The sequence below is a fragment of the Aythya marila genome (genome assembly GCF_965140915.1).
Source record: "Aythya marila genome assembly, chromosome: 19".
NCBI classification, from domain to species: domain Eukaryota; kingdom Metazoa; phylum Chordata; class Aves; order Anseriformes; family Anatidae; genus Aythya; species Aythya marila.
The window spans coordinates 2800270-2824017 of record NC_139060.1 but is presented as its reverse complement, the minus strand read 5'-3'; the positions used below and the strand labels follow the sequence as shown (position 1 = coordinate 2824017).

General features: G+C 64.6%; 1 protein-coding gene across 2 annotated transcripts; it reads right to left on the bottom strand.

Annotated features, from left to right (window-relative positions):
- Positions 1-68: 68 nt before the first annotated feature.
- On the bottom strand, positions 69-17999 carry LOC309885551 (syntaxin-binding protein 1). Of its 2 annotated transcripts, none has more exons than XM_082775603.1 (19): positions 17929-17999; positions 9854-9903; positions 9627-9708; positions 9065-9141; positions 8798-8876; positions 8385-8488; positions 7550-7698; positions 7357-7441; positions 7121-7251; positions 6778-6885; positions 6598-6658; positions 6257-6322; positions 5997-6077; positions 5743-5881; positions 5431-5540; positions 5204-5305; positions 4177-4262; positions 3798-3952; positions 69-1745 (listed from the first exon to the last, which is right to left on the bottom strand). In XM_082775603.1, the coding sequence occupies exons 1-19, from the start codon at positions 17963-17965 to the stop codon at positions 1663-1665; spliced, it is 1785 nt and encodes a 594-aa protein (XP_082631729.1). In that variant the 5' UTR covers positions 17966-17999; the 3' UTR covers positions 69-1662. The 2 variants fall into 2 exon arrangements, with proteins under 2 accessions (XP_082631729.1, XP_082631730.1); XM_082775604.1 differs by lacking the exon at positions 69-1745 and adding an exon at positions 2484-3003.
- Positions 18000-23748: the final 5749 nt, after the last annotated feature.

Below are 23748 nucleotides of genomic sequence, written 5' to 3'. Positions count from 1 at the left end.
ACGCTGCCTTCGGGGTCACCACTTCGCCTCACCCCGGGGCTGTTTTTTTTTGGGGGGCAGACCCCAAACCCTGCCTCCCCCCGCCCCACAGCCCCCAAGCAAGCGGCAGGCGCAGCCTCCTTGCACTGGGTATGGAGATCGCGTTTATTGAGCCACTCGAGTGCTTGTACAGAACAGCTATACAGAGATGATACATGGTTGTGCTTCAACACCGTCAAACACTTAGATTCCAGTAACTTCAAGGTAAACAAGTTCCAAGACAGACTAGATTTTTTTTTTTTTTTTTTAGTTTTTCTTTTTGATAAATTATTTTTTATATAAATAACTGTAACAGAAAAAAAAAAAATAATAATAACGTCCAACATACAGGATCCTGAAGCGTTTTCGCGTTGCTAAACTGAGAAGGAACTCAAACGGGGCGGGAGGACCAAGGGGGAACCAACAAATATCAGTGCAATGATACAGCCTTTGCCCTAAAAATATATATTTAACTTTATGGGCAAGGAGCAGACAGGGAAAGGAAGGAGAGGGGAGAACCACCAACGAGGCAAGAAAGAGATTTTGGGGAAGGAAAAGGGGTCACAGCCTTCAGAGGGAGGGAACAGAAGAGAACAAAACGAAAGACCCCAAAATATTGCAGTGCATCTAGTGGCGGGGCAGGGGGGGCAATCCTGGGACGTAAAAAACAAAAAATCCGAGGAGTTTTGGTTAAATCACTATACACCAAGCTGTAAGAACTGCACGAGACACAGAATTCATATACACAGGGTCCGCTGGGGGGCCCGGGGGGCTGCGGGGCCTCGGGGCGACGGCACGCTCGGGAACGCTTCACCACTGGGGGACACGAGCGGGGCGGGGGCCTCATAGCTTCCTTGTCTGCAGGGATATATATATATATGTGTGTGTGTGTGTACGTGTGCTGCCTGTTAAAAATATATATATATATCTGTGGGCTGAAGGAGTACGCAGCCTGACGGGGAGGGAAGGGCCGTGCAAGCAAACGGGTCCCGTCCGCGGGGTTTGACCGTTCTGGTCCCTTTTTGCGTGGGGATTTGGGGTAGCGTGGGGCAGAGCCACCCCCCCCCCATCCCCTGCCAGATGTTGGCACACACATCTGGGGGGGCAGCTGCCCCCAAATCCAAGGGAAAGGGCACCGGGAGGGGGGGGCTTCTACCCCAAAAAGAGCTGGGGAGGAAACACCGCCAGCAGCAGCGCGGGTGCGATGGGGCAGGAGGGGCGGCCGGCTGCCCGTCCGTCCATCCCTGCAGGAACCCAACGGGGAGGGAAAATTTCAGGGAGGGTTTTTTTTTTTTTTTTTGGTGTTTTCCTGTTATTTTTGTCGCTGCTGTTTGCGGGTCACTGGGAAGTGAACCCCCCAGACAGCGGCAGCTCGGGGTGCGGGTATCAGTACTTTTTTTTGGCCACACCACAGCGCTTCTCCTAACGCGCTTGCATCTGGGGTCCCTTCCCTGCGCTGAGAGGGGGACGGGGAAGGAGCAGGGGGGGCTCAACACAAGAACAAGAGAGAAAGCTCGGCCGGGCCGGGGTCGGGTTGGGTTTGGGTTTGGGTTTGGGGACGCGGTTCGGCGCAGGAGCGCGCCCCGGGCCGGGTGCCCGGCGGGGGGGGTGCAGTCGGCGTCGGGTCGCTGGCGGCGTTTCCTTTTAACTGCTGCTTTCCTCCTCTGTTTTATTGAGCTTCTTCAGCGTGTCCAGCAGTTTCTGTGGGGTGAGGATGTGCGTGGACCCTGCGGGGGGCAGAGAGGGCGAGGGCGTCAGCGCCAGCTTCGTGCGTCCCCCCCATGTCCCGGCTGATGGCCCCGCTTCCCCCCAACCCCCCAAAAAAGGGTCCCCGGCCCCCCCCCGGCGAGGCCTTACCTGGCGGGAGGGTGCGCACGCAACTGGAAATGCTTGCACAGAAATGAACGCCCATGGGAGGAAAAAACAGGGAAAGGAAAGGCAAAGGAGAGATGGAGGAGATGGATGGAGCTGGAGGGCGGCGGGATGAAGCCGGGGGGGCCGGGAGGTGCCGGGGGCGCAGCGGGGACGGCGACGATGGGGACCCTCCTGTCCCCATCCTGCAGCGGGCACCTGCGGGGGGCATCGGGGTGGGGGGAGCATCGCAAGGGGGGGGTCAGCAGGACGCAGCACTGAGCATCCCTGGGCAGAAGGGGTGACAGGGGGGAAAAAAGGGGTCAGAGAGGAGGAGGAGGAGGTGAAGGGGGGTCCTGACTTCGGCAGCCCTGCTCCTGCCTGGCTGCGCCCTGCTTGGCCCCCATGTTGCAGGGGCTGCTTCTGCCTGGAGCAGGATGCGGCCGGCGCGATGCTGGGCACCACATCCCCGTGCCCGAGTGCTGCTGCGGCAGGAGGAGAAACCTCTGTCCCCGTGTGCCCTGGGGGGGGACAGCACGTGGCCCTGCCCCATCCTGGGGAGGCCACCACACCGCCACCGCGAAGAGCCGAGAAAAACCAAGATTTCCTACAGAACCGAGGATTTCAGCCCAATTTCTTCTCCCCCGAGCACACCGCAACGGCGAGAGGAGCCGGGGCAGGCGGCGGGGGCTGCCCCACGCACACGCAGCCCCCCCGGGACAGCGCTCCACCTGTCCCTGAGCGGGTGGGACCTGCCCCGCGTCCCGGCCCCTCCGGAGCGCGCGATGGGGAGCGGATGGCATGAGGGGGCCGGCGGGGCCGGAGCCATGGTGGCGGGGTGATGGAGGCGGCGCTGGAGGCGTTCCAGCCCAGGAACTGCAAGCATTTTCTCATCAACGGAACCCGAAAGGAAAAGCAAACCGAAATCATAATTAACGGAAGGACGGAAGAATCAAAGAAAGCCCTTCGGGGAGGAAGAGTTTCTTTTTTCGTTAGTAGGCTGCCTTTACTTGGTTTCTTTGGCTCACTCCATTGCTGGAGCCTGATCCTCAAATGATACCCTAGTGGAGTCCCTGAAGTCGGGGTGCCTCAGGTCCATGAGAAATTTGGTGGGAGTGAGAATGTGAGTAGAACCTGCGGGAGAACAGAGCGGGGCTGACGTCCCGGCCACAGCCCCGGGGGGCACACAGCATGCACCGGCGCCGGCCGGGGAGCCCGCGGCAGCTCGGGCGCATTTTGGGAAGGAGGGGATGACGACGACGACGAAGGATGCGCCACCCGCACCGAGCATGCGAGGACAGTGGGCACGGAGAGGTGCGCGGCACGAGATGGGCAAGACGCGGGACGGCGACGGGTCAGGGGGCAGGAGGGGGATGGCGACCGGCTGCCCGAGCCTGTCCTGGGCCCGGCTGCGTTCCCCTGGGGGGTCTCAGGGGGTCTCGGAGCCCCCGCTGGCAGCAGGCAGCGCTGCCACCGTGCGCTGCCTGACCGAAGGGTGCCGAAGGCGGGCACGCTGCGCAGGGCAGGGCGCACGCACGGCACGTGTCCCGCTGTGCCCGCAGGCTGTGGGGTTGCACACACCCTATTGCACACCCGCTGCGTGCCGGGTTGCACACCGCTTCCTTCCTCCTGCGGCACAGCCCCAAAGGAGCACGCAGCGCTGGGGGCAACGGGGCCAGAGCCGGCTGCACCCCCCCCTCCCCAGCTCCTGCACCTCGCGCAGCAAAACTCACCCAGGCGACGAAGAGGGGGGCAAAGAGAGGGGCGGCTGGGGGGTCACGCTGTGTCCCCAGGGGGGTGACACCGGCAGGACACCTCGGCACAGGGGCCCTGCAGTCACCTGGAGGCCGGATTTGGCGGCGGCGGCGGCGCGGGGCGAGCGTGGGATGAGCAGCGGGCGGGGGGCGCGGGGCCGGGCCCCCACTCACCTATTAGCACTTCCCACTTGCCGCTGGCTTGCGTCACCTCGTAGGCGCAGCGCATCTCGTTCATGCTCACCCCTCCCAGGATGAAGATGATGAGGCGGGGGCCGCTGCGGTACTCGCCGGGGGCCTTGTTCTTGTGCCAGTGGCCGTAGCGGGCACTAGAGAGGGAGGAGAGGGGTTAGGGACGGCTCTGACAGCAATGAGTTAGCTTATTACAAAATAAAAATTAAAATTAATTAGTTCCCAAATTGCTGTGAGAGCAGGTGATGTCCTCGGTGGCTTCCCAGCCACGAGGGCGGCTCGTTTTCTGTTCGGGGTGGGGAAACTGAGGCACGGGATGGCCGCGAGGGGGAGGGCAGGGGCTGGGTGCCGCGGGACCCACCTGACGGCGGTGGTGCTGAAGGAGGCGGAGGAGCGGGTGGAGATGTAGGGGTAGTGCTTGGTGTCCAGCTTGTCGTCGATGGCATCCTGCGGGGCACAGCCTCAGTGAGCAGCCGGGCGCTGCCCGACACCCGCGTCCCCGCTCCTCCCTCGCCCTGGTCCCAAACCCCAGCAGGGTGCAGCCCCCAGGGCACAGACACCAGGCAAAGCCCTATCAATTCAATTACGCGTTGTTCATTTGCATATATTTGCATACATTTGCATTGGGTGGCTTTGGGGGAGGATGTGGTTGAGCTGCTGAAATTCGGTGCAGCTGGGAAGGGGAAGGTGGTGCCTCTGCTGCGGGGCATGGGCAGCGCAGGCTGAGGCTCACCCTGACCTCGAGGTGCCTCCCAAGGTGGTGAAAGGAGGCCGGGCCCTTCCTCATTTTGTTTTTCTGAGAGCCTCAAGGGCTGGAGCTGATCTCCAAGCATCCCAGCTGGGGGACCCAGCCCTGGGTAAGGTAAGGAAGCTGCTGCTTTGTGCTCGGTGACCACAGCTGGGGGGTGAACGTCACCTGCGAGTGGTTTGCTGGGACCTGGCTGCGCTGTGCAGCCCCCACAGAGCTCGGGGATCAGCTCCAGGGTGCCCCAGGTGCAAAACGGGGCAGGAAAGTTTGCACAGAGCTGGGGGGAGGAAGGCAGGAGCGAGGCTGCGTGCTTTTGGAAATGAAGGGAGCTGCGGTAACCGAGCGCAGGGCTGGGCTTTGTACTGTGGGGACGCTCAGGACACGGTGCTCTGGGGGCTGCACAACCCCCCCACAGCCTGGTGTGCACATGGGGGCCACAAAAACTTCCCAAGTCCCACCCTACTTTGGAGCAATCGCAAAGAAACCCCCACAGCCACTGCCCGCGTGGCACCACGGGGCTGTGAGCGGTGCGGAGGGTGCACTGGGGAGATGTGCCAGCAGCCCCCTGCTCCCCACAGGTCCCTGCCCGGTGGTGCTGAGGTCCCTGCTGTCCCCCCCGTCCCCGCTGTCGCTGTCTCACCTCCATGATGTCCTTAATGACGGGGGTCCATCGGGAGAGCTGGTAGGTCTGCTCGCTGATCCGCTCCTTCCGCTCCGGCTTGCTCCGGCGGCGCAGGGTGGACTGGGCACGAGGACGGGGACACCCTGAGCCACGGGAGGGCCACCCCAACGGGGACACCCCGGGGGACACGAGCAGGGTGGGGGCCTTCCCGGGGGCCGAGGGGGGGGCGGGAGGTGGACACTCACGTCTGTGATGATGGGCACCCCGAGGTGGGCCATGTTGGTGATGATCTCGCTGTCCTCTGCCGGGATCTGGGCGTGCTGGATCAGCTTGTTCAGGTTCTCCTCGGTGATACCTGCAGAGAAATGGGGAGATTTGGGAAAATGGGACCTGCTGAGGAATGCCTGCGAGCGGGGACACGGCCCCTCAGCGTCACCTGAGGACACCCGGCTGGGTGGCAGTCACACAGGGCTGAGCTTTTCCACCCAGCTTTTGCTGGCCCAATGCTCCCGGAGCTGCCCGTCTCCCTTCTCCCCTTGCCCTGCTCTCCTCCTCACCATTCTTCAGGAAGATGTACAGCAAGATGATGCGGATCTTGTCGTAGGTGCTGACATTCCCATCCAGCAGGATGGGGACGATGGCCCTCATGGGGTCCTTGATCTTCTCTCCTTCAGCATCGGTGCCCATGGCCAGGTCCTGCGGAGCACGGGCACGCTCGTCACCACTCGGTGGTGGCTCTGGGCTGCTGGGCAGGAGCCGCTGTCCCCAGCCATCCCATGGGGTTACAGGGGGTGTGTGGGGGTGCTGGTACCTGTTCAACTCTGCAGAGCTTGTCCACTGTGCCCTGGTAGTGCTTCATGCAGTCCTCGGCCAGGTGCAGGTGAGTGGAGTACTGGGGAGAGACACGCAGGGACACCCTTGCAGGGCTGGAGCACACCAAGGTCCCCGTGCCACCACCCCAAAGCTGCCAGCCCCAGCCCGGAGCCACCTTCCCACTGGGAAAGCCACCTTTGGGTGCTCCCCGTGAGGCCCAGCACCAGTGGCCCTGCTCAGACCTTTCCCCTGCTTTACCTTGCTGAGCTCCTTCTGGTACTGCGGCATCTTCTTCAGCATCTGGGACAGGTCTCTCATGGTGGTCTGCGAGGGAAGGGGACGAGGTCACCCCGGGGGACCTGGGGCCAGGACCCTGCCCAAACCTCCCCCTCTGTTGGGGTTTGGTGGGACATGCGTGCACCCCGTGCCGGGGGGACCCTGGTGCCCCTCCAAGGGCACCTTCCCCATTCCCTCAGCCCCAGGTGTGGGGTCAGTGCCCCACGGCTCCCCCCTGCCCATCAGGGACCCCCTGCAGGTGTCCCCGTGAGGCTTTGCTGTATCCTGGCCCTTGGGTGCCTGCGCTCGCCCGGAGGTGTCACCTTATCGCCTGTGTTCATCCTCTTGCTCGACGAAAACTCCTTCAGGGACCGGGTCACCTCCCTGGGGACAGGAGGAGGGCGCAGCCGTCAGCACAGAGGGACCGACCCGAGGGGCCGCTGGGTGCCCAAACGCACCCACGCGGGGCAGGGGCAGCAGCGAGGCACCCCGGGGACACTCACTGGGACACCTCCGCGATGTGCTTGTGGCGAAGGGACACCCAGAGGTCATCGTCCTCATCCAGGAGAACCTCCTTAACCCGGGCTTCCCCGATGCCGCTCGTCTCGTACCTGGGAAGAGGGCAGGAGCGGGGAGGGGACGGGGCGCGCGGTCACACGTGGCTCGGGGGGGACATGGGGCAGGTGGGGGCTGCTCTGGGCTCTGCCAGTGATGGGGCGAGGTTATTTCAGTTTGATTTAATTCCCACCACCTTGTACCCATTTATAGGTTGGGAGGGGGTTTAGAAAAGGCTTTTGCATCAGCCCCGGGCGCCTGGGGGCGGGTGAGCACGGGGGTGGCACTCACTTGTAGACGTCGTTCTCGATGGGCAGCAGGTCGTAGCTCATGGCCTGGAAGGTCAGCTCGTGCAGCACCGGGGAAGCGGGGTCGAAGCCACGGTCCAGGATGAGGAGCTGGGAGCGAGCCTTGTCCGGGCCCTGCCGAGCCACCGGAGCCGTCAGCAGCGGTCCCCAGGTCCCCGCTGCCACCACCCATCAGGGGGTGCCCCCTGAGATGCCCCCCCCGTGCCTCCCCCTGCTCACCTCGCCCATGGTGGGGTCGTCAGCCTTGTAGGCATCCAGCTTGTCCTGGATGAGCTGCGCCAGCATGGCGTTGTCTTTGTAGTCCCTGCGCAAGGAGGAGGAGGGAATGGTCCTTTTCCCCTCTCCCCGGGGAATTTGGTGAGCCCCCGGGTGCCCCCGCGTGCCCCTCTGTGCCGCCTCCCCCCGTCCTCACCCGCGGTACCGCACAGCCGGGTACTCCTTCAGCGTGGCGCACAGCGTGGCGATCTGCTCCGCCAGCCGCTCCAGGATCGGGTTCTTCATCTGGGCCTTGTGGGGGCTGTAAAAGCTCTGGAAGGAGTCGGCCGAATCCAGGGAGTAGACCTGGGGAGCGCAGCGGGAGGGTGCTTAGCGGGGCCGGGCTGCGAGGGCATCGAGCAGCCCTGGTGGGTTGGGGAACCCGACCCAAACCCAGGCAGGTGCCGGGTCCTGGCTGCAGGTTTGGCAATGTTTGGGGTGTCCTTTGGGGTTTCGGCCGCCACCACCGTGCCCTGAGCCCCTCCCCAGCCCCTGCTCCTTGGTGCAGGCCCTGGGCACGCGCAGAGCCCCCAGGAGCTCGCCCAGCCCCTGCGCACAGCATTGCCTGCGCCCAGGCAGGGAACCAGGGAGGCGAGGAGGAGCAGGGACAGTAAAACCAAAGCCAATTCTGCCCTGCACGGGGTCCCTAGGAGCTCATCTTCCACCTGCCCTCACCATGGTCTCCTCCAAAATCCGCTGCCACCCATTCCTCCCCGTTCCCCTTGTCCCTGCGGCAGGGGGCTGGCCGCCTGGTGCCCCCGGGTGGTGCTGTGCCGGGGGGGCAGAGCCTGACAGCACGGGCACGGGGCCAAGGCGCTAAATCCCCGCAGCCGATCGGCCCCGAGACGTAATCGGAGGAGACAGGGTGCTGGGAGCAGCGCGGGGAGAGGGCTCGTGGGGTCTGCGGCTCTTACGCAAACCCTGCTGGGCCGGGGAGGGACCCGGAGCACCCCCTCTGCCCCGTCCCCCGGGACACCCCAGCCCAGACCCACCTGGGACTCGGAGGGCAGGAAGGCGATGTTGATCTCGGTCAGGGTCTTGATGACCTTGGCAGCTCGGGATTTCACCAGCTCGTTGAAGAGGGCGTCGGGGCAGGCTGGAGGGGAGGGAGAGGAGGAGGCTGCGCTCAGGGCATGGTGGCCAAGCTCCCGTGGTCCTGCTCTGCCCAGGCATCCCTCCCACCCACCTTTCTGTGCATGTTTTAGTGGAATCATTCCCTTCTCTTGGTTTGCATGATGCGTTTTGTGATGGGGGGATGCTGCCTGCAGTGCCTGGGGGTGAGGAGCCCTGACCCCACTTTTGGCACGCACAAACCCGCCCGTGGCCATGTCCCAGCCCCGTCCTGCAGCTCCCCGCGGGCACCCCCTGCTCTCAGCTCCTTGCCCCATCCCCATGCAGCACTCACAGTCAGTGAAGAAGACGTGGGCAGCTCTGTACTTGGAGGTGGGGGGGTCCTTGAAGTCGTTGATGAGGGAGTGGATGGACTGCAAGAGACACGCGAGCAGCTGGGCTGGGCTGGGCAGGGCGGCCCCACATCGCGGCACCAAAAGCACAAGGAGCAGCACCCTGTGCTCCCCGCCCTGCACGCCACAGGCTTGGCACCACGACCCGTGCCAGGGTGTTCCCATGGGCGCAGATCCTCCTCCTCCTCCTGCCCCCAGCCCCTGCTCACCTTCTCGGAGGGCGTGATGAGGTACACGGCCTCCAGGCTGGGCAGCGGCTCCCGGCGCTTGTTGATGTCTTCCACGACTGGGGGGGAAACACGGGGGTCAAACATCTCCCTGGCCACTCGCCCCCACCTGTGTGGCAGTTGGGGCTGTCCCCAGCCCACCCCAGCCCTGTGTCACCCTGTGGGAGACACTTGGGTGCTTGGAAAGGTCTCGGGGAGGGGGGCGATGGATTTGTGTGCGTGCTGCTGTGCTGTGGCTGCTTTGGTCCATCCTCGTGCCCCCGGGCTGCAGGGGGACACTTGGGGGTGATGCTCTGCCTTGGGACGTAGTGGTACCCCGGGGACAAGCCCCCAACACCCAGCACCTCCCGAGGCACCGCCAGTGCTTTCCTTCTCCTCTCTGAGCGCCGCAGGCACTGCCAGGAGGCGAGGGGCTCGGCCCCCACGGGCTGGGAGGGACTCAAAGGCACCGGGCACAGGATGGAGATGGGGGGCTGGGTGCCAGGGGGGTGCCTGCCCTTCCTGCAGCAAGCTGTGCGGGAGCTGTGCGCGGCGCTGTACTCACTGGTGATGCCCTCCGTCATGATGTCGGTCATTTTGCAGCAGGAGGACAGCATGCGCATGCTGAGCTGGTCCACCACCAGCACCTGGGGACAGCGGACACCAGCTGGGGACGGGGCAGCGGGGAGAAGCCCTGCCCTGCACCCCGACGGTGCCCTGGGGCTCCCAGCCCGCTCCGACCCCTTCCCAGCTTCATCCTCCTCCTCCTCCTCCTCCAGCCCCGCTGCTCACCTTCCATTCTCCCTTCTTCTTCACCTTGCGGATCACATCGTGCATAATTTCTGCAAGAGACGGAGCAGGGGGCGGCGTGAGGACCCCAAACCTCCCCGCAGCACCCCAGGGTGCCCACCTGCAGCGGGGGAGCTGTGCTGAGGGCGCTGGAACCCCCCCATTGCTTATGGGGCCGTGCCAGCCCCACTCTACCCCTCCTGGGGGTCCCAAAACTGCCATCCTGGGATGGCTGAGCGCAGCCACTCGCTCAGTAGGGCTCCTTTTGGGGTGGCAGGGGTGTTTTGGGGACCTGGCACAAGTGGTGGCCCCCAAAAACCCACACGGGGCTGAGCGCAGGAGCTGAGCCCACCCTGCGGGGAGCAGGGAGCGGGACCCAAAAGCGCGCCCCAGATGGCAGAGGGACGTGGGGGTCCCCGGGGGCCACCCCGCACGCCTCGGCCCTAATCCAAAGCGCCAGGAAAACAACAGCGGCTTTAAGGGCTCCTTTTAGCAACAAGCCCCAGGCGGCCTCAGCCTGCTCCTTGTAATCCCCCAGAAGCTCATCTCACACCCGGCCCTGCCCCGCTTACACAACCAGCTGGGGTTGGTGTCCCCGCGCTGTCCCCTCAGCCAGGCCACCCCCTGCCCGTTCCCTGGGCGCAGGCACCCCGGGATCCGTGCTGGGATCGGGGGGCAAGCCCCAAAGGTCCCCTTTGTCCCTGGAAAATGAAGTACAGGGCTGGTGGGCTGCCTGGCCGGGCCTGGGGAAGGGTCTGCGTCCGTGCGCCGCCGTGCCACATCCCTGCTGCCCTCCTGGGGGGCTCTGCTCCAAGCCCCTGGCCCCCAGGACAGGGATGGGGGTACCCAATTAAAACCCCAATTAAAACCCCATCAGGAAATGTTTCTGAATTACATAATGTGGAGGTGTGGGGGGGCAGTTGGTGTGGGTGCTGCCCTGCCAGCCTCGTCCCGGGGAGCCTCCCCCATGGCAGCACCCCCAGGGGTGCCGGTCCCGCGGGCAGAGCTCGACGCAGGTTTATATGGGGCAGCTGGGGACCTGAATCTGCCTCATTCCAGGACAGGGCTTGAGGGAGGCACACGGAAGGGACTGCATGGGGAGCTGCCAGCCCTATAAATGTCCGTGTTGGGGTGATGCTGCATTTGGGTTCACTTCCCTGCCCTGCCACGTGCTGTGAAGCTGCAGGGGCACAGGGCTGGCAGTGGTGTAAAACCCGCTGCAGAACTCGGAGGTTCCTGCTGTTGGTGCACACAGGCTCCTTCCCCATTAGGTGTCCCTGGGGGAGCCCCAAAAGCTGCTGGCTGTGACCTTGGGGTGCTGCCCGGCCTTGCTCTCATCCCGTAGCTTCTCCCTTGGGTGCGGGGCACCTGCAGGCCACGGGGGGGTAACTGGGAACAGGCGGCGTTGGGAACAGTGGGAACTGGGAACAGTGGGGCCGCCCCCAAACCCCGTGGTGCACCCACACCCGGGGCACCCAAGCAGCAAAAAAGCAAGGCCTCAATGGGGAATTTTGCTTTGCCCTGGGCAGGGTGCAGCAGAGAGGGCCCCCACGGTGTCCCCTGGTTCTCTGCTGGTGCCGGGGACCCCCCGCAGCCCCCAGACCACGTCCCCAACCAGGGCTGCATTCGCTCAGCTTCCAGCAGCCAGCGCCCGGTGACAAACATTGCCGGCTCCTGCCAGAGGCTCCTTCCCTCTTTTCATTCCTCATCTTTGGCTGTTTCCCCTGTGCGAGGCCCCATGGATAACGGTGCTGTTTGGTGCTGTTTGCAGGACACCCTGCGCCCGACACCCCGGGGAAAAAGCCGTGATGGGAGCACCGAGGTGCTGCCGGTGGGGACAGGGCTGGGCTCCTGGATCCGGGCAGCCAGGCAGAAATCCTGCCCCTGAAGCAGCGTGGTGCTCCGGGGCAGGGAGAGGAAGGAAGGAAGGAGGCTGGGAACAAGAAGGAAGGAGGCTGGGAGCGAGCGTCCTGCACCGAGGGCTGCGGGGAAGGAGCCTCGGGTGCCTCAGTTGCTGCTGGCCCCGCAGCTGTTTGTCCGTGGAGCAAAACCGGAGAGGTTGCAAGGGAGAGGGGATGCCAGTGAGGACGAGCTGTCGAGGATGAGCCATGCAAAGGCATCCTTGAGGCAATTCGGCACTCGGCAAGAGGGGAAACAGCAGCTCCCCTGCTCCTGGCGCCTCGAGGCAAGCCTGGCCCCTCCTGGGCAGAGATGCTCTCACATCCACACGACAGCAGGTCGGACGCCGCCGCCCGTGCCCTCAGATGGTCTCAGCCAGAGCTTTGGGGCTCTAACGTCAGCCGGTGATGCTCGCAGCCGAGCTTTTCATCTTGGAGGCAGCCCAGGTTTCGGGGGGGGATTCGTGTGTGTATCCAACCCACCCAGCGCCTCCACCACTCGGACGTTGCTCACTCCCTTCAGGCTGGAAGATTTTAATCACAATTCCTGCTGAGAACGGACAGCACAGACAGCTCGGGGCTTCTCCTCCGACGCAGAGAAGACACCAACACCATGGGCAAGGCAGCCCCACCTCAAACGGAGGACCTCCAGTAACGTGGTCCTAAGCGTGCCACCGGGACACCTCGTGTGGCGCACCAGAGCCGCCACCTCCCCGGCCACCCCCTCGCTCGGCAGGGCTCCTCTTGGGGTGACGGTGGCAGGAGGGTGTCCCAGCACATCGCCTTCAGCCAGGGCCAGAGGCCGGTGACACGGTGGCCTAGTAGGACTCGCGCCCATCCAGTGCTGCAAGAGGCTTAGCGGTGTTACCAACCCGCGGCTGTCCCGCCTGCCTCGGGGACCGACCCCACACCTCTGCTCCTGGGGGAAAAGGTGCTGAAAAAGCTGTGACCAATTCAGGCTGGGCGGGGATGGACTCTTTTGGGGTGCCCCAAGCCTGTTGTTAGGCTTCGGAAAGAGCCCAGAGCCCAGCGAGCAGCCCCAAAGCCCACCTGCAGTGGAAGCAGCAGAGCCGGGTCCCAGCCAGCACCGGGTGCTGGAGCACCAGGATGGGGTTTCTGCATCCAGAGGTGTTCGGCAGCAATGGCCAAGCCCTTCCCTAACGCAGAAATTATGAAACCAAACTCCTGCTGCTCAGAAATGCTCCTCTGCCACCATGTTCCTGGTCCTCGTGTGCAGCACACCTTGTCCTGGCGTGGTGCGGGGTGGAGTGATGTGAGGGGCGGCAGGAGACCAGGTCCCGTGGTCCTACAGGACCCCAACCATGGGCTCCTCCTTGCCACAGGCAGGGCTCAATCCCTTCACCCTCCTCCTGTGCACTCCGTTTGGGACCCAGAGTCCTGGAGCCGCCAGGGAACTGGACCACAGAGGCCCACGGTGAGGTTTGCTCCAGACCCACCTCCCTCGCGGAGCTGTCACGACGCATCCTTGAGACGAGCGTGTTTGTCTTCGGGTTGGCCTGGCAACTGCCTTTCGCTGGTTCGTTAACTAATTGGGGAAGGCAGTGCCAACGTTACCTAGGCAGAACCACGCTCCGATGTAGCAGACCGTGCACTTACATCCAAAACATCACCAGCTGGGGACACACAGGTGCCAGCGTCCTGTCCCCAGGCGGTCCCCGATCAAATAGGATCAGAGGGTGGCGAGGAGGCCATCAGCCCGTTGGGGCACGGAGAAGAATTGCAGTTATGGGAGCCAAAACCACCTGCACGGCCTCGACAGGGGCAGGGCAGAGACCTGGAGAACGGCTCAGGACTTTGGGGGCACGGCCAGAAGGACATGAGGAAGATGAAAGGCACGATCAAAAAATCAAAAACCGGTAAAATTCATAAGGATTTTCACTGCAGGACCGCTCTTGACATGGGTTCTTCGTGTCTGCACGAGGACCTGGGAGTCGGGCAGAGCTTCTCCTGCTGGGTGCTCAGCGGGGCACAGATCACAGCAGGTCCCTTCTGAAGGCATCGCCCTTCCCTGTGCTTGTTCTCGTCCCCCAGGCGTTCCCACCCTCGAGGAGGTGCTGCCATGTGCCGCACCCGGCTGCCAGTGGCTGCAGGAGCCAGGAGCTTCCCTGAGGCAGGACGGGACACGCAGGGCCACCGCATCCCGGGGTAGGTGCCACTCGTCCACACACACAAGGACTTTCTGCCCTGGTTCTCCTCCGCGTTGACCAAGAGGGAGCAAAACGCCAACCCCCGGGGTGCACGGGTCCAGCTCCAGGCGGTGCCCCGGTGGCACATCTCCCCATCCCGTGGGCTCCACCAAGGCCGTACCCGTGCGTGCCCACCTGTGTGTCTCTGCGTGGTTGTGTGGAAGCCCCCAGGTCGCTCTGCCTTCACCCTGATTTATTTTCTCCCTCCTAGAGGCAGGAGCCCCGGGCTCCTCCCCGCGCGGCGAGCTGGTGGGCGCAGCATCTGCTGACGGCCGCGCGGTGCCGAGCCTCTTCCTCAATGCCTGGGTTTTGGGGGGAGTTTCTCCCGGGAAAAATCCTCAGAGGTGCCAGGGAATTGGGCCCAGACCTTATTTATTTATTTATTTATTAAGAGGGGAAATTTCTAGGCCTGGTGGTGGCTTTTTTTCTGCTTTCTTGCACGCGCAGACATCGGTGGGTGGAGGCAGCCCTGCCGAAGCGATCGGTTATCACTCACGGTGACATAGGGACGATATTTTTCAGGCTCAGGTGTAGACCATGGTCTGGAGGCTAAAATTGCTAAATTTTTGAGCCATGACCCAACTTGGAGCTGATGCTGGAGGCAAAACAAAACGATCCCACGAGGACAAACGCAAAAACCCCAGCAGGGGCTTTGCCAAGCGCCCGCTCTCGTGGGAGCTGTGGGGTCTGCTTCTGGCTGTGGGGTTGGGGCACGCCAAGCTGATGGCAGGGCTGGAAGCTCTGCCCCGTGCAGGGATGAGGATGAGGAGGACGCGACGTGCACCCATGCCATGTCCCCACCACGTTGGCCTGGTCCCGTGCCCTTCATCACCTCCTCTTCCTCCTCTTGTGCGTGGCAGGGACCTGCCCGGAGCTGGCTCTGGCGCAGTACACAAGCCAAGCACCCCGAGATGGACTCAGAGCATCCTGCGGTTGGCCCCAAAATCCTCCCGTGTCCTCAGCAAGGTGCTGGCAGCACGAGGTGCCCCCAGCCGCCCGGGTGAGTCACGCACCAGCTCCGCAGGTCCCCGGGGGCCCCGGCCGTGCCCTGAGGCTGGCAGCGAGCCCGCAGCCCTGCCCTGCCCTGCCCGTGCCACCCCGCTCAGCGTGCACCCGCTCCCTGGGCTGTCACCTCCCCGCAGGGAGGGACGGGGACACCGGGTGACGTGGCACGGCCTCGGCGGTGGGGGTCCGGGGGGGATTTTAGCGTGGGCTGGAGGGAGGGAGCTGCTGTGAGGATGCTGTGCCCTGGGGCAGGGTGGCCCTGGGGGGCAGCACGGAGCCAGGGACAGGTGAGGACAGGAGGAACGTCCACCCAGGGGGGGTCAGGTGAAGATTTGGGGTTGGGAGCCTCAGGGGTGGGCCCCAGCTGCCACAATGGGGTGAGATTTTTCCAGCTGGAACCCGAAGACACCGGGAGGACCAGCCCCAGAGGAGAGCAGGTCCTGGTATGGATGCAGCCATCGCTGCTGGATGCGGGAAGGTGCAGGGACAGCCCAGCTGGGGGGTGACAACGGGTGCCCGGGGCACCTGCGACACCCCTGCCCACCCGCTCCCAGCTCCCTGGGGGCCCCCAGAGCTTGTCCTGCTCCAGCACCAGCTGGTCAGAGGAATAATCCTGGCCTGGAGGGAAGCCAGGGCGGAATGCAGCTCTGGAGGTGGGGCCGTGGCGGCGCGCAGCATCCCTCCATCCCTCCATCCATCCCTCCTCCCTCCCTCCTTCCCTCCTCCGAGGATGCCTGCAGAGGGATCCTGCCCTCGGGTCAGCCCCAGGGCACAGGCTCAGCCCTCCTGCCCTCCCCGCTGAGCATCTCCCCCCTCTGCGGGTGCCCCTCGGGGAATCGCTGCCCTGGTGCAGTGGGGGAGAGCCGCAGTGGGGAGGGGGAGCTCTGGGTACCCTGCGGCTCCTGGCAGCGGGGAGCAGCCCCACAAAGCAGGAACGGCCCCAATGAGACCCAGAGCCTCCTGCAGCAGCCTCGGGAGCCCCCAGCCCCAGGTTGGGGGTGGGCTGGACCCCCCCAAGTGCTCCTGCAGGGGCCCCATCCCTCCATCCTATGCAGCATTTTGCCCGCACGCAGAGCCCTGCCCTCTCCTTCCAGCCACCCACGCTCCGCAGGCTGTGGGGCTGGCGCCCCGCTGCCCCTCACCTTCCCCAGCCCGGATCCCCTTATTTTTGGGCAACCAAACCCCAAAGGGACGGATCCGGCCAGATTTCCACGATGCTGGCTCGAGCCTGTGTGTGCACAGCCGTGATGGCCCCCAGCCCGTGACAATGATGCAAACAAGGGGCAGGGGACACGCAGCGCTGCCCGTCTGTCCCCTCTTCGCCGAGGGCAAGGCCCTGGGGCCCTGCTGGGGGGGTGCAGGATCCGTGTCCCCCCCCCACCTATGTGCTGGGGGCTGCCCCTTTCTCTCCCCAACCTCCTGCTCAGGTGGAGGGGGGGGTCCAGCCCCCCAGGATGACACCCAGCAAAGCCCCCCCCCCTCCCAGAGCCCATCCTGCAGCAGAGAACCGGGCGGGGGGGGGGCATTTTCCTGCATTTTCCATTTCATTTCCCAACCCGCTCGGCTCTGACCCCCCCTCCCTAACGCCCCCCCTTAATGCAGCACCCCAGGGCGGGTTGGGGAGGGGGGGGGGGACACACGACTTGCGCAGCCCCCCCCCGGGCAGGTGCCGGCTGGGAACAAAGCGGGGCCATCAATCCATCCATCCGGGGGGGGGGCATCAACCCGGGGGGTGTCCCCCCCCCTCCATCACCACCCACCCGATCACACCACCAGCCCCGGCCGCACCATCTGCACCGCTGCGGGAGGGGTTCGCTGCCTCCGCAGCCGGAGCCATCGCGGCCGCGGGGATTTCTCCCATTGCCCCCCCCCCTCCCTCCCCACCCCCAAAAAAAAAAAAACACCAAAAAACCACCCAAACCAGCCCCTGCTACGGATATCGGTCCCGCAAGATGGGCGCGGGGGGGGGGCAAAAAGGCTGCGGGGAGCCCGGGGGAAGTTTCCCCCCGGTCCCTGCCCTTTTCGCTCCCGTCTCCTTATTTTTACGCACAGATTTTCGCAGCGGGGGAGGGTCGCACGAACATTTCCCCCCCCCCTCCTGCAGCCTGGGGTTTTTCGGCCCCCCCCCGAGGCCAGAGGCCGTTGAGGAGCTGCTCGGCTTGCGGCAGGAGGGGAAGGAGGAAGCGGAGCCGCGGCTCCTCCGTTCCGCCCCGCAGCGCCGGCCAAAAATAGCGAGCCGGAGGGCACCGAAATCCCCGGCCATGGGGTCCCGGGGGGGGGCTGATCGGGGCTGGGGGGGGGTCACCCCCTCCCCGGGATGAGGGGCGAGGGGAAAAAATGTTTCTGGGCGCATTCGGGAGCCCCCCCGGGGAGGGGTTTGGCGCAGACAAAGCGGCGGGCGCACGGCCTGGCGCGGCGCTGGGCACGGACACCCCCCGTGGACCCCCCGTTTAATGTCCCCCCCCCATCCTCGGTGCCCCCCCCGTGCCATTTGGGGGCCTTTTGGGTTTTGCTGCCCGCGCCCCGATCGCCTCCCGCCCGTTCAGATCCGGGGAAAAGGCTCCGGCGCCTCCCGCTTCCTCCTTCCCCCCCCCCCCGCCATTTATTTATTATTATTATTTTTTTTTACCGCTCCCCCCCCCTCCCCGCGCCGCCCTTCAGCACTGCAGAAAAAGCCCAACAGCTCCAAAACACCCCCAAAAAATAAAAATTAAAATAAAACCCGGAGGGGGACACCCCCCCCTCGCTGTCCCCGCTCCCTGCCCGTTGTCCCCCCCGAGCCCCCCCCCCGGGCTCCGTTTGGCGCATCCGCAGCATCCCCCCCCGGGGGCATTTCCCCTCGGGATGCCCCCCCCCCGCCCGGAGCCCGGCGTTTTTCCCCCCCCTCCCCTTTATTTTATTCTCTCCCCACCCCCCCCCGACTCAATTTTCATCCCCCCCCCCCAGCGATGCGCGGCCGGGCTCTTACTTTCTCCGACCACAGCCTTGAGTCCGATGGGGGCCATGGTGCCGGGGGGGGGGGGTCGTGCCAAGCAGGGGGGGGGGCGCGCAAAGAAACGAGGTGTCGGGTGGGGGGGGGTGGGCCGGACAAACAGCCGGACAGCCGCTGCGGGTGGCAGCGAGGATGCAGAAGGGGGGGGTGAGGGATTTTTTTTGGGGGGGGCGACACCGGGGACAAGGTGGGGGGGGGGGGGACACCGGGCTCCGGTGGTGGCCGCGGCGGGGCTCAGCTGACTGCGCGCAGGGGGCGGGACGGGAGGGGGGGGGGGCACAGACGTCACGACTCCCCGCCCCCCCTCCCCGCCCCCCACCGCAGAGACCGCCCCCCCCCCAGCATCTCCCCCCCCCTCCCATCGCTGCGCCCCCAGCCCCGCACCCCATTTCGCAATATTTTGCCGGATTTTGCCATTTTTTTCCCATTTTTTGCTATATTTTGCCATATTTCTGTCCTGCCCCCCCCCCCCAAATCTCCCCTCTCCCCACACCCTGGGGTCGGTGGGGCGGTGGGAAATGTGCCCCCCCCACACACACCCCATTTCCCAGCCTGTTTTGGGTTCATTTTGCAGCAAAATCTCCGCCCCCCCCCCGCGGGGTGCAGGGGATGGGGGCGCTGGGGATGGGCACAGCCCCTGCGCACTGGGGGATGTAAATGGGGGGGGGGCAAGGCTGGGTGCTGCTGGGGGGGGCATTTCCTCGGGGTGGGGGCCAAGGGGATCCAGGGGGGCTGTGGCAGCCTTGTGCTGGCTCCTGGGGCTGGATTTGGGAGCTCCCCCCCGCATGGGCAGGGTGTAAGGGGGTGTAATGGGGTGTAAAGGGCAAAGGGGTGGGGAGGGGGCTTGGGGGGCTCCCGAGGGCCCCCCCATGGGTGCGGGTGCGTGGCTGGGTGTTTGCTGTGGGGTCACACAGCCAGCTTGGGCTCGATTTCCTCTTTATTCCCACTGCATTTATCGGGATGCTGTGGGATGGCCGAGCTGTGCCACGCCGGGTTCCCAGCACGTTTTGGTGCTTTGGGGGGGAAATGGGGGAAATGGGGGAAATGGGGGAAATGGGGGCCTCGGGGAAATGCAAGGGGATGGGAAGCCCATCCTGACTCCCCCAGTCACCCCGGGTGGACGTCTCCATCGATCCTGGGCTCCCAACGCCGCTCTTTTTGTTAAAAATAAGCCGGAGTTTGGTTTGTCAGAGCTGCTGGACTCGGTGCCAGCCACGAGCTATAAATACCAGGCTGCTATTTACGAGCGAGGTATTTATATTGCCTTCCCATCGCCCCGTCAGCCTTCCCGGGCAGGCCGAGCATCATCAGGCTGAAGGCAAAATCACGGCACGTGTCCCAGCCGGCCCCGGCCCTGCCCCCGGGGACACCCGGCGCCCCACAGCCGTGTGCTTCCCTGGCTTCCAGCGCTGCTGGCAGAAAAAAATTCAATAAGCAGGCAGCGGCACTTGCTGCGTTCAGAAAATCAACAGGAGCCTCTGGGTTTGGGACCGGAGGCTGGGCCGTGGCACCCAAAACGCCCCAGGGCAGGGATCCTGCCCTACAGGAGCCATTTCGTGGCGCTGGTGCCCCGTCGCCTTGGCTGAAACCCCAAAGCTTCCCCCACAAACGGCTGCTGCCTGCTCCGGAGGCCGTGAAAAGGGGAAGCTGTCCCCACCTCGGTGGCACTGGAGGCAGACATAAATGGGTAAAGGGGAGCCAAAATGCTGGATGGCTTCCCACCTTACAGCTTCCCGTCCCACCTTACAGCCACCAGCTCCCAGCCAAAGGACTCGCCCAGGGGCTGGAGCATGCCCCAAGGAGGGTGGCTGCAGGGACGGAGAGGGCACAGCTTCACCCGTCGCTTCCCTCCCCACCGGGGCCCCTTGGGGACAGCCGTGTGACTGCACGGTCACAGCTCCAGCGCCCCTGGGCCTGCATTTCCCTTTCCAGCACGACTTTCTGGGAGCAGGCACCAGGGACGAGGTGGGATTTGGGTACGAGTGGGGTGGGTTGCAGCTCTCAGCAACCCCACAGAGCCAGGAGAGCGCCTCTGGCTCTGCGTCCTGCCCTCCCACCCCTCGCTGGTGGGTCCCAAAGGGGCAGGTTGTAGGGGCTGTGCACCCCTGTGTCCCCCAGCCCTCGGGACACCGAGCGGGGCCAGCAGCAGGTGGGGTCCCCAGGGTGGCAGCGGGGTGCTCTGGGTGCAGGCAGCACCCGGCCTTTGTGCCTGGGGCTTCGCCGCTGTCACCGCCCGGTCTCCATCGGGCTGGCAACGTCGTGCTCGTGTTCACCGTGCCCAGTGCCTGGTGCCTCCAGCGTGGGCTCTGTGGGGAAGCCGGCAGGGCCCCCACCCCTAATGGGGTTCCCGCAGCAGCCTGCAGGCAGCTGGAGGGGCAGGGATGGTGCTTTCTGTGCCCCGTGCCATGTCCCGTGCCCTGTGCCCTGTGCCCATGCCCCATTCCCATCCTCAGGTCCCGTAGCCGTGTTCCTGGTGCTGCCCATTCCCACACCCCAGTCCCATACTGGTGTCCCTGCCCCATTCCCATCCCCATGGCCATGTCCTGTGCCTCCGCATGGTTCCCATGCCCCATTCCCATCCCCATGCCCCATACCCACGTTCCTGGCGGTGCCCATTCCCATACTGGTGTCCATGCCCCCTCCCCATCCCCATCCCCATGGTTGTTCCCCAGCTCCACCGGCCCTTCCCCAGCCCCCTGCCTGTGCTGGCTGCCGGCCACCAGTTATCCCAGTGCCGACCAGCAGAGGGGACTGGTGATCCACAGCAGCCTCCAGCGCCCTCCTCCAGCCCCGGCCGAGCCGCAGTAGCCCCTCGGGTCCCCCCCCAGCCCTGCAGGGTCTCCCCCCGGGCTCCCCGCAGCAGGGTGTGCTGCCTGCCTGCCTGCTGCACCCCCCGGGCCGTGTTTGGGGCTTTTTGTAGGGTCCAGGCTCGTGTCTGGCCAAAGCCGTGCCTGGGGCTGGTCCTCGCCCCTCCAAAAAGGGGCTCGGGGGGCTCCGTGGCCAAGCAGCAGCTGCAGGGGCCGGATCCTGCCCTGGCTCAGCACGGGGCAATCGCGGCGTTATCAGTGCCATAAATCCTGCTGGAGTCACAGGGACGGAGGGTGCCCAGCCCGGGGCAGAGCTGCCCACGGCCTTATCGGCACCGAGGAGCTGCAGGGCCCTAATTAGGCAGCGGTTAATTGCGCCAACGCCAGTTCCCGTGAAGGAGAGCAGTCAACAGCCCTTGGAGCAGGAGCTGGGGAGCAAAAGGGTACGGAGACCGCTTCTGTCAGCACAGGGAAATAAATCCTTACTGCGCTAACAGCCTCCGGGTGCAGTGACTGCAGTGACTCTGTGGGTACTGAGGGCAGGGGGGTCGGGAACAGCCTGCCCTGGGTGCTCTGCGGGGGCACAGACCAGGCTTTACACCATGAAAAGCAAGAGGAGGGCAGCGGGGGTTGCCCCCGTGGGTACCGAGCCCGCGGTGAGCAGGGGAAGCCGACGATGCTCGGGAGGGGCAGGTTTGGTCTGAGCACAGTCGGGATCAAAACCTCACAGCTCAGCGCTTATATTCCCGAACTGCCCCCTCGCTGACATCAATCGAGGCCTTGGGATCGCCCAGGAGCATGTGCCGGGGCCCGGAGGTGGAGGAGACGTCAGCAGCGCTCTGCTGTGGGTGTCGCACGTGGCTCCAGGGCTTTGCCAGCTCGGGGACTGTCCCCGGCAGCTGGCTGGCACCGGGAGCACATTTGTCCTCCCCGGCTGTATTCAGAGGGAAATCCTTCCTTTCGGAGCTCGTTCGTCCAACAGATAATTCAGGCAGCTCCAGACAGATAAGCATTATTTACATCCGCTCAGAGGGATGTAATTAGCTGCCATGATTAGACTTTATCGTGGTGCCGTTTTTAAAGATCTGTCTCTAACCGGGGGGAGCTGCAGGGGGGCAGCGCAGGGCCGGGCTTGCCGAAGCCCTGTGAGCATCATCCATCGCCTGGCTCCCTCGGGGTGCTGGCACCCACCCGGAGCTCCCCTTGCACCCTCAGGGGGCCGGATTCAACCCCATCCTCTGGTGCTTACTGGGGTGCACTGGGTGTCTTGGGGGGCCGGGAAGGGAGAGCGGTCAGGGCTGTGCCTTGCCCGGCCACCATGGGATGGGGCTCAGCGTTGGGGTGCCCCCAGTGCCCCCCTGCTGGGCGGCAGGAGGGGCAGGACACCTCTCCCCATCCCTTTCCACAGCGGAGCCACAGGAGCAGAGGAAGCCCAGACCAGACGTGCGTGCCGGGACAATTTCCTCCGCAGACAGGAACGCGCCGAGAGGTGCTCCAAGTGATGGCACCGCGCGGCTCCGAGCCCGCAGACGCTTCCTGCGGTGACAAAGGGCTCCCCGAGCCACCAGCTACCCTGGACCCCCTGGGGTATCACAGCCGAGTGCCTGCCACCACCAGAGCACAGCCAAGGCACCGCAGCCGTGGCACAACCACGACCCACGGAGCCGGGATGCCGGGCTGGTTTTCGGGACGTTTGTCGAGACAGAAATGCCCTTTGTGTCCGTGCTGTGGCCTCCAGCCGCCGTTTGCACGCTATGTCTGCGTGCGACAAATATAGCCTTCCTGTCTGCACATCAACAATATCAATGCTTGCTATTTTTTAGCTTTTAATTATTATTTTTCCACTTAGGGAAATACGTCAGCAAGCAGGGGAGACAGGTAGGGCTCGGTGCGTGGTGCTGCGGTGCCCACACGGATTGATTTTTCAAAAGTAAGTATTTCCAAGCGTTTTGTTGGTCTGTTTAGCAGGACTCTGCGTGCGCTGCTGAAATTATATTCCCCACATTTCTTCTTTACAGGGGAACCAGGCTCGGCTTCTAACAGTGACGGTGCTGCCGTGGGTGGATATTTACGTGTTTACGGTTTGGGGGCGATGCGTTCCCCCCACCGGGGAGCTCCCCGGCCCTTGCACAGCCCCGGGAACTCCGCTTTGCAAATGAACCCAGAGCCAGACTCCTCCGGGAGCAGCGCTGGGGAAGGCGTTTAAAAGCCTCCAGTGGAAGGATTTTCTATTGGAAACGAGATTTCGCCAAAGCTCAGTTTCCCAGGAGAATCCCTCGGCTTCAGCAACATTTTGGCTGGGGAGACAAGCCGAAAACAAGCGTGTTGGTGAGGGTGAAGTGCTTGTACAGGGCGTTTCTGAGAGAAAGGCGAGCCTTTTGGGGCAGCAATGCCTTTCAAGGCCGAGGATAAGAAATAAGTGAAGGGGGAAAGGGTGGATGTTGAAAATGTTGGCTGGGGAGGCAGCACGGGGGGACGGAGCCCATGGCCCCCCGGGTGCCAGCGCCAGGCGGTGGGGAGAGGTGGCAGGGAGAGGTTTGGGCACCCTCCCGTCCTCCTCCCCGTCCTGCGGCCGGCCCCGAGGAGCTATTTCGGGCAGGGTAAACAGGATGGCTCACACACACCGCCACCTCCTCTCCTCCCACCCTCCTTCCTCCAGGAGAAGCCTCCCGGCCCAGCGATGCCGGCCGGCCGTGGCCCACCTCGGCCTGGGCTCGGCCACCACGGCGCTTCGGCCTCCCCCGCCTCCTCCTCTTCCTCCCCCCGGCACCCCCAGGAGCCCGCCGGGGCCGTTTCCGCCTGGCCTGCTGCTGTGGGGAGGCAGCGGAGGAGCCGCGGCCCCGGCGCTGGAAGGAGGAGCTTTCCCAACGCTTCCTCCATCTGCCTCTCTCCCCTGCCTCGCACGCTGCCGCAGCCCAGGCCCTGGCGGCTCGGTGGCCACCATCCCCGGCCGTGTGCGAGCCCTGGAGGCAGTGCCGGGCCACGAGGC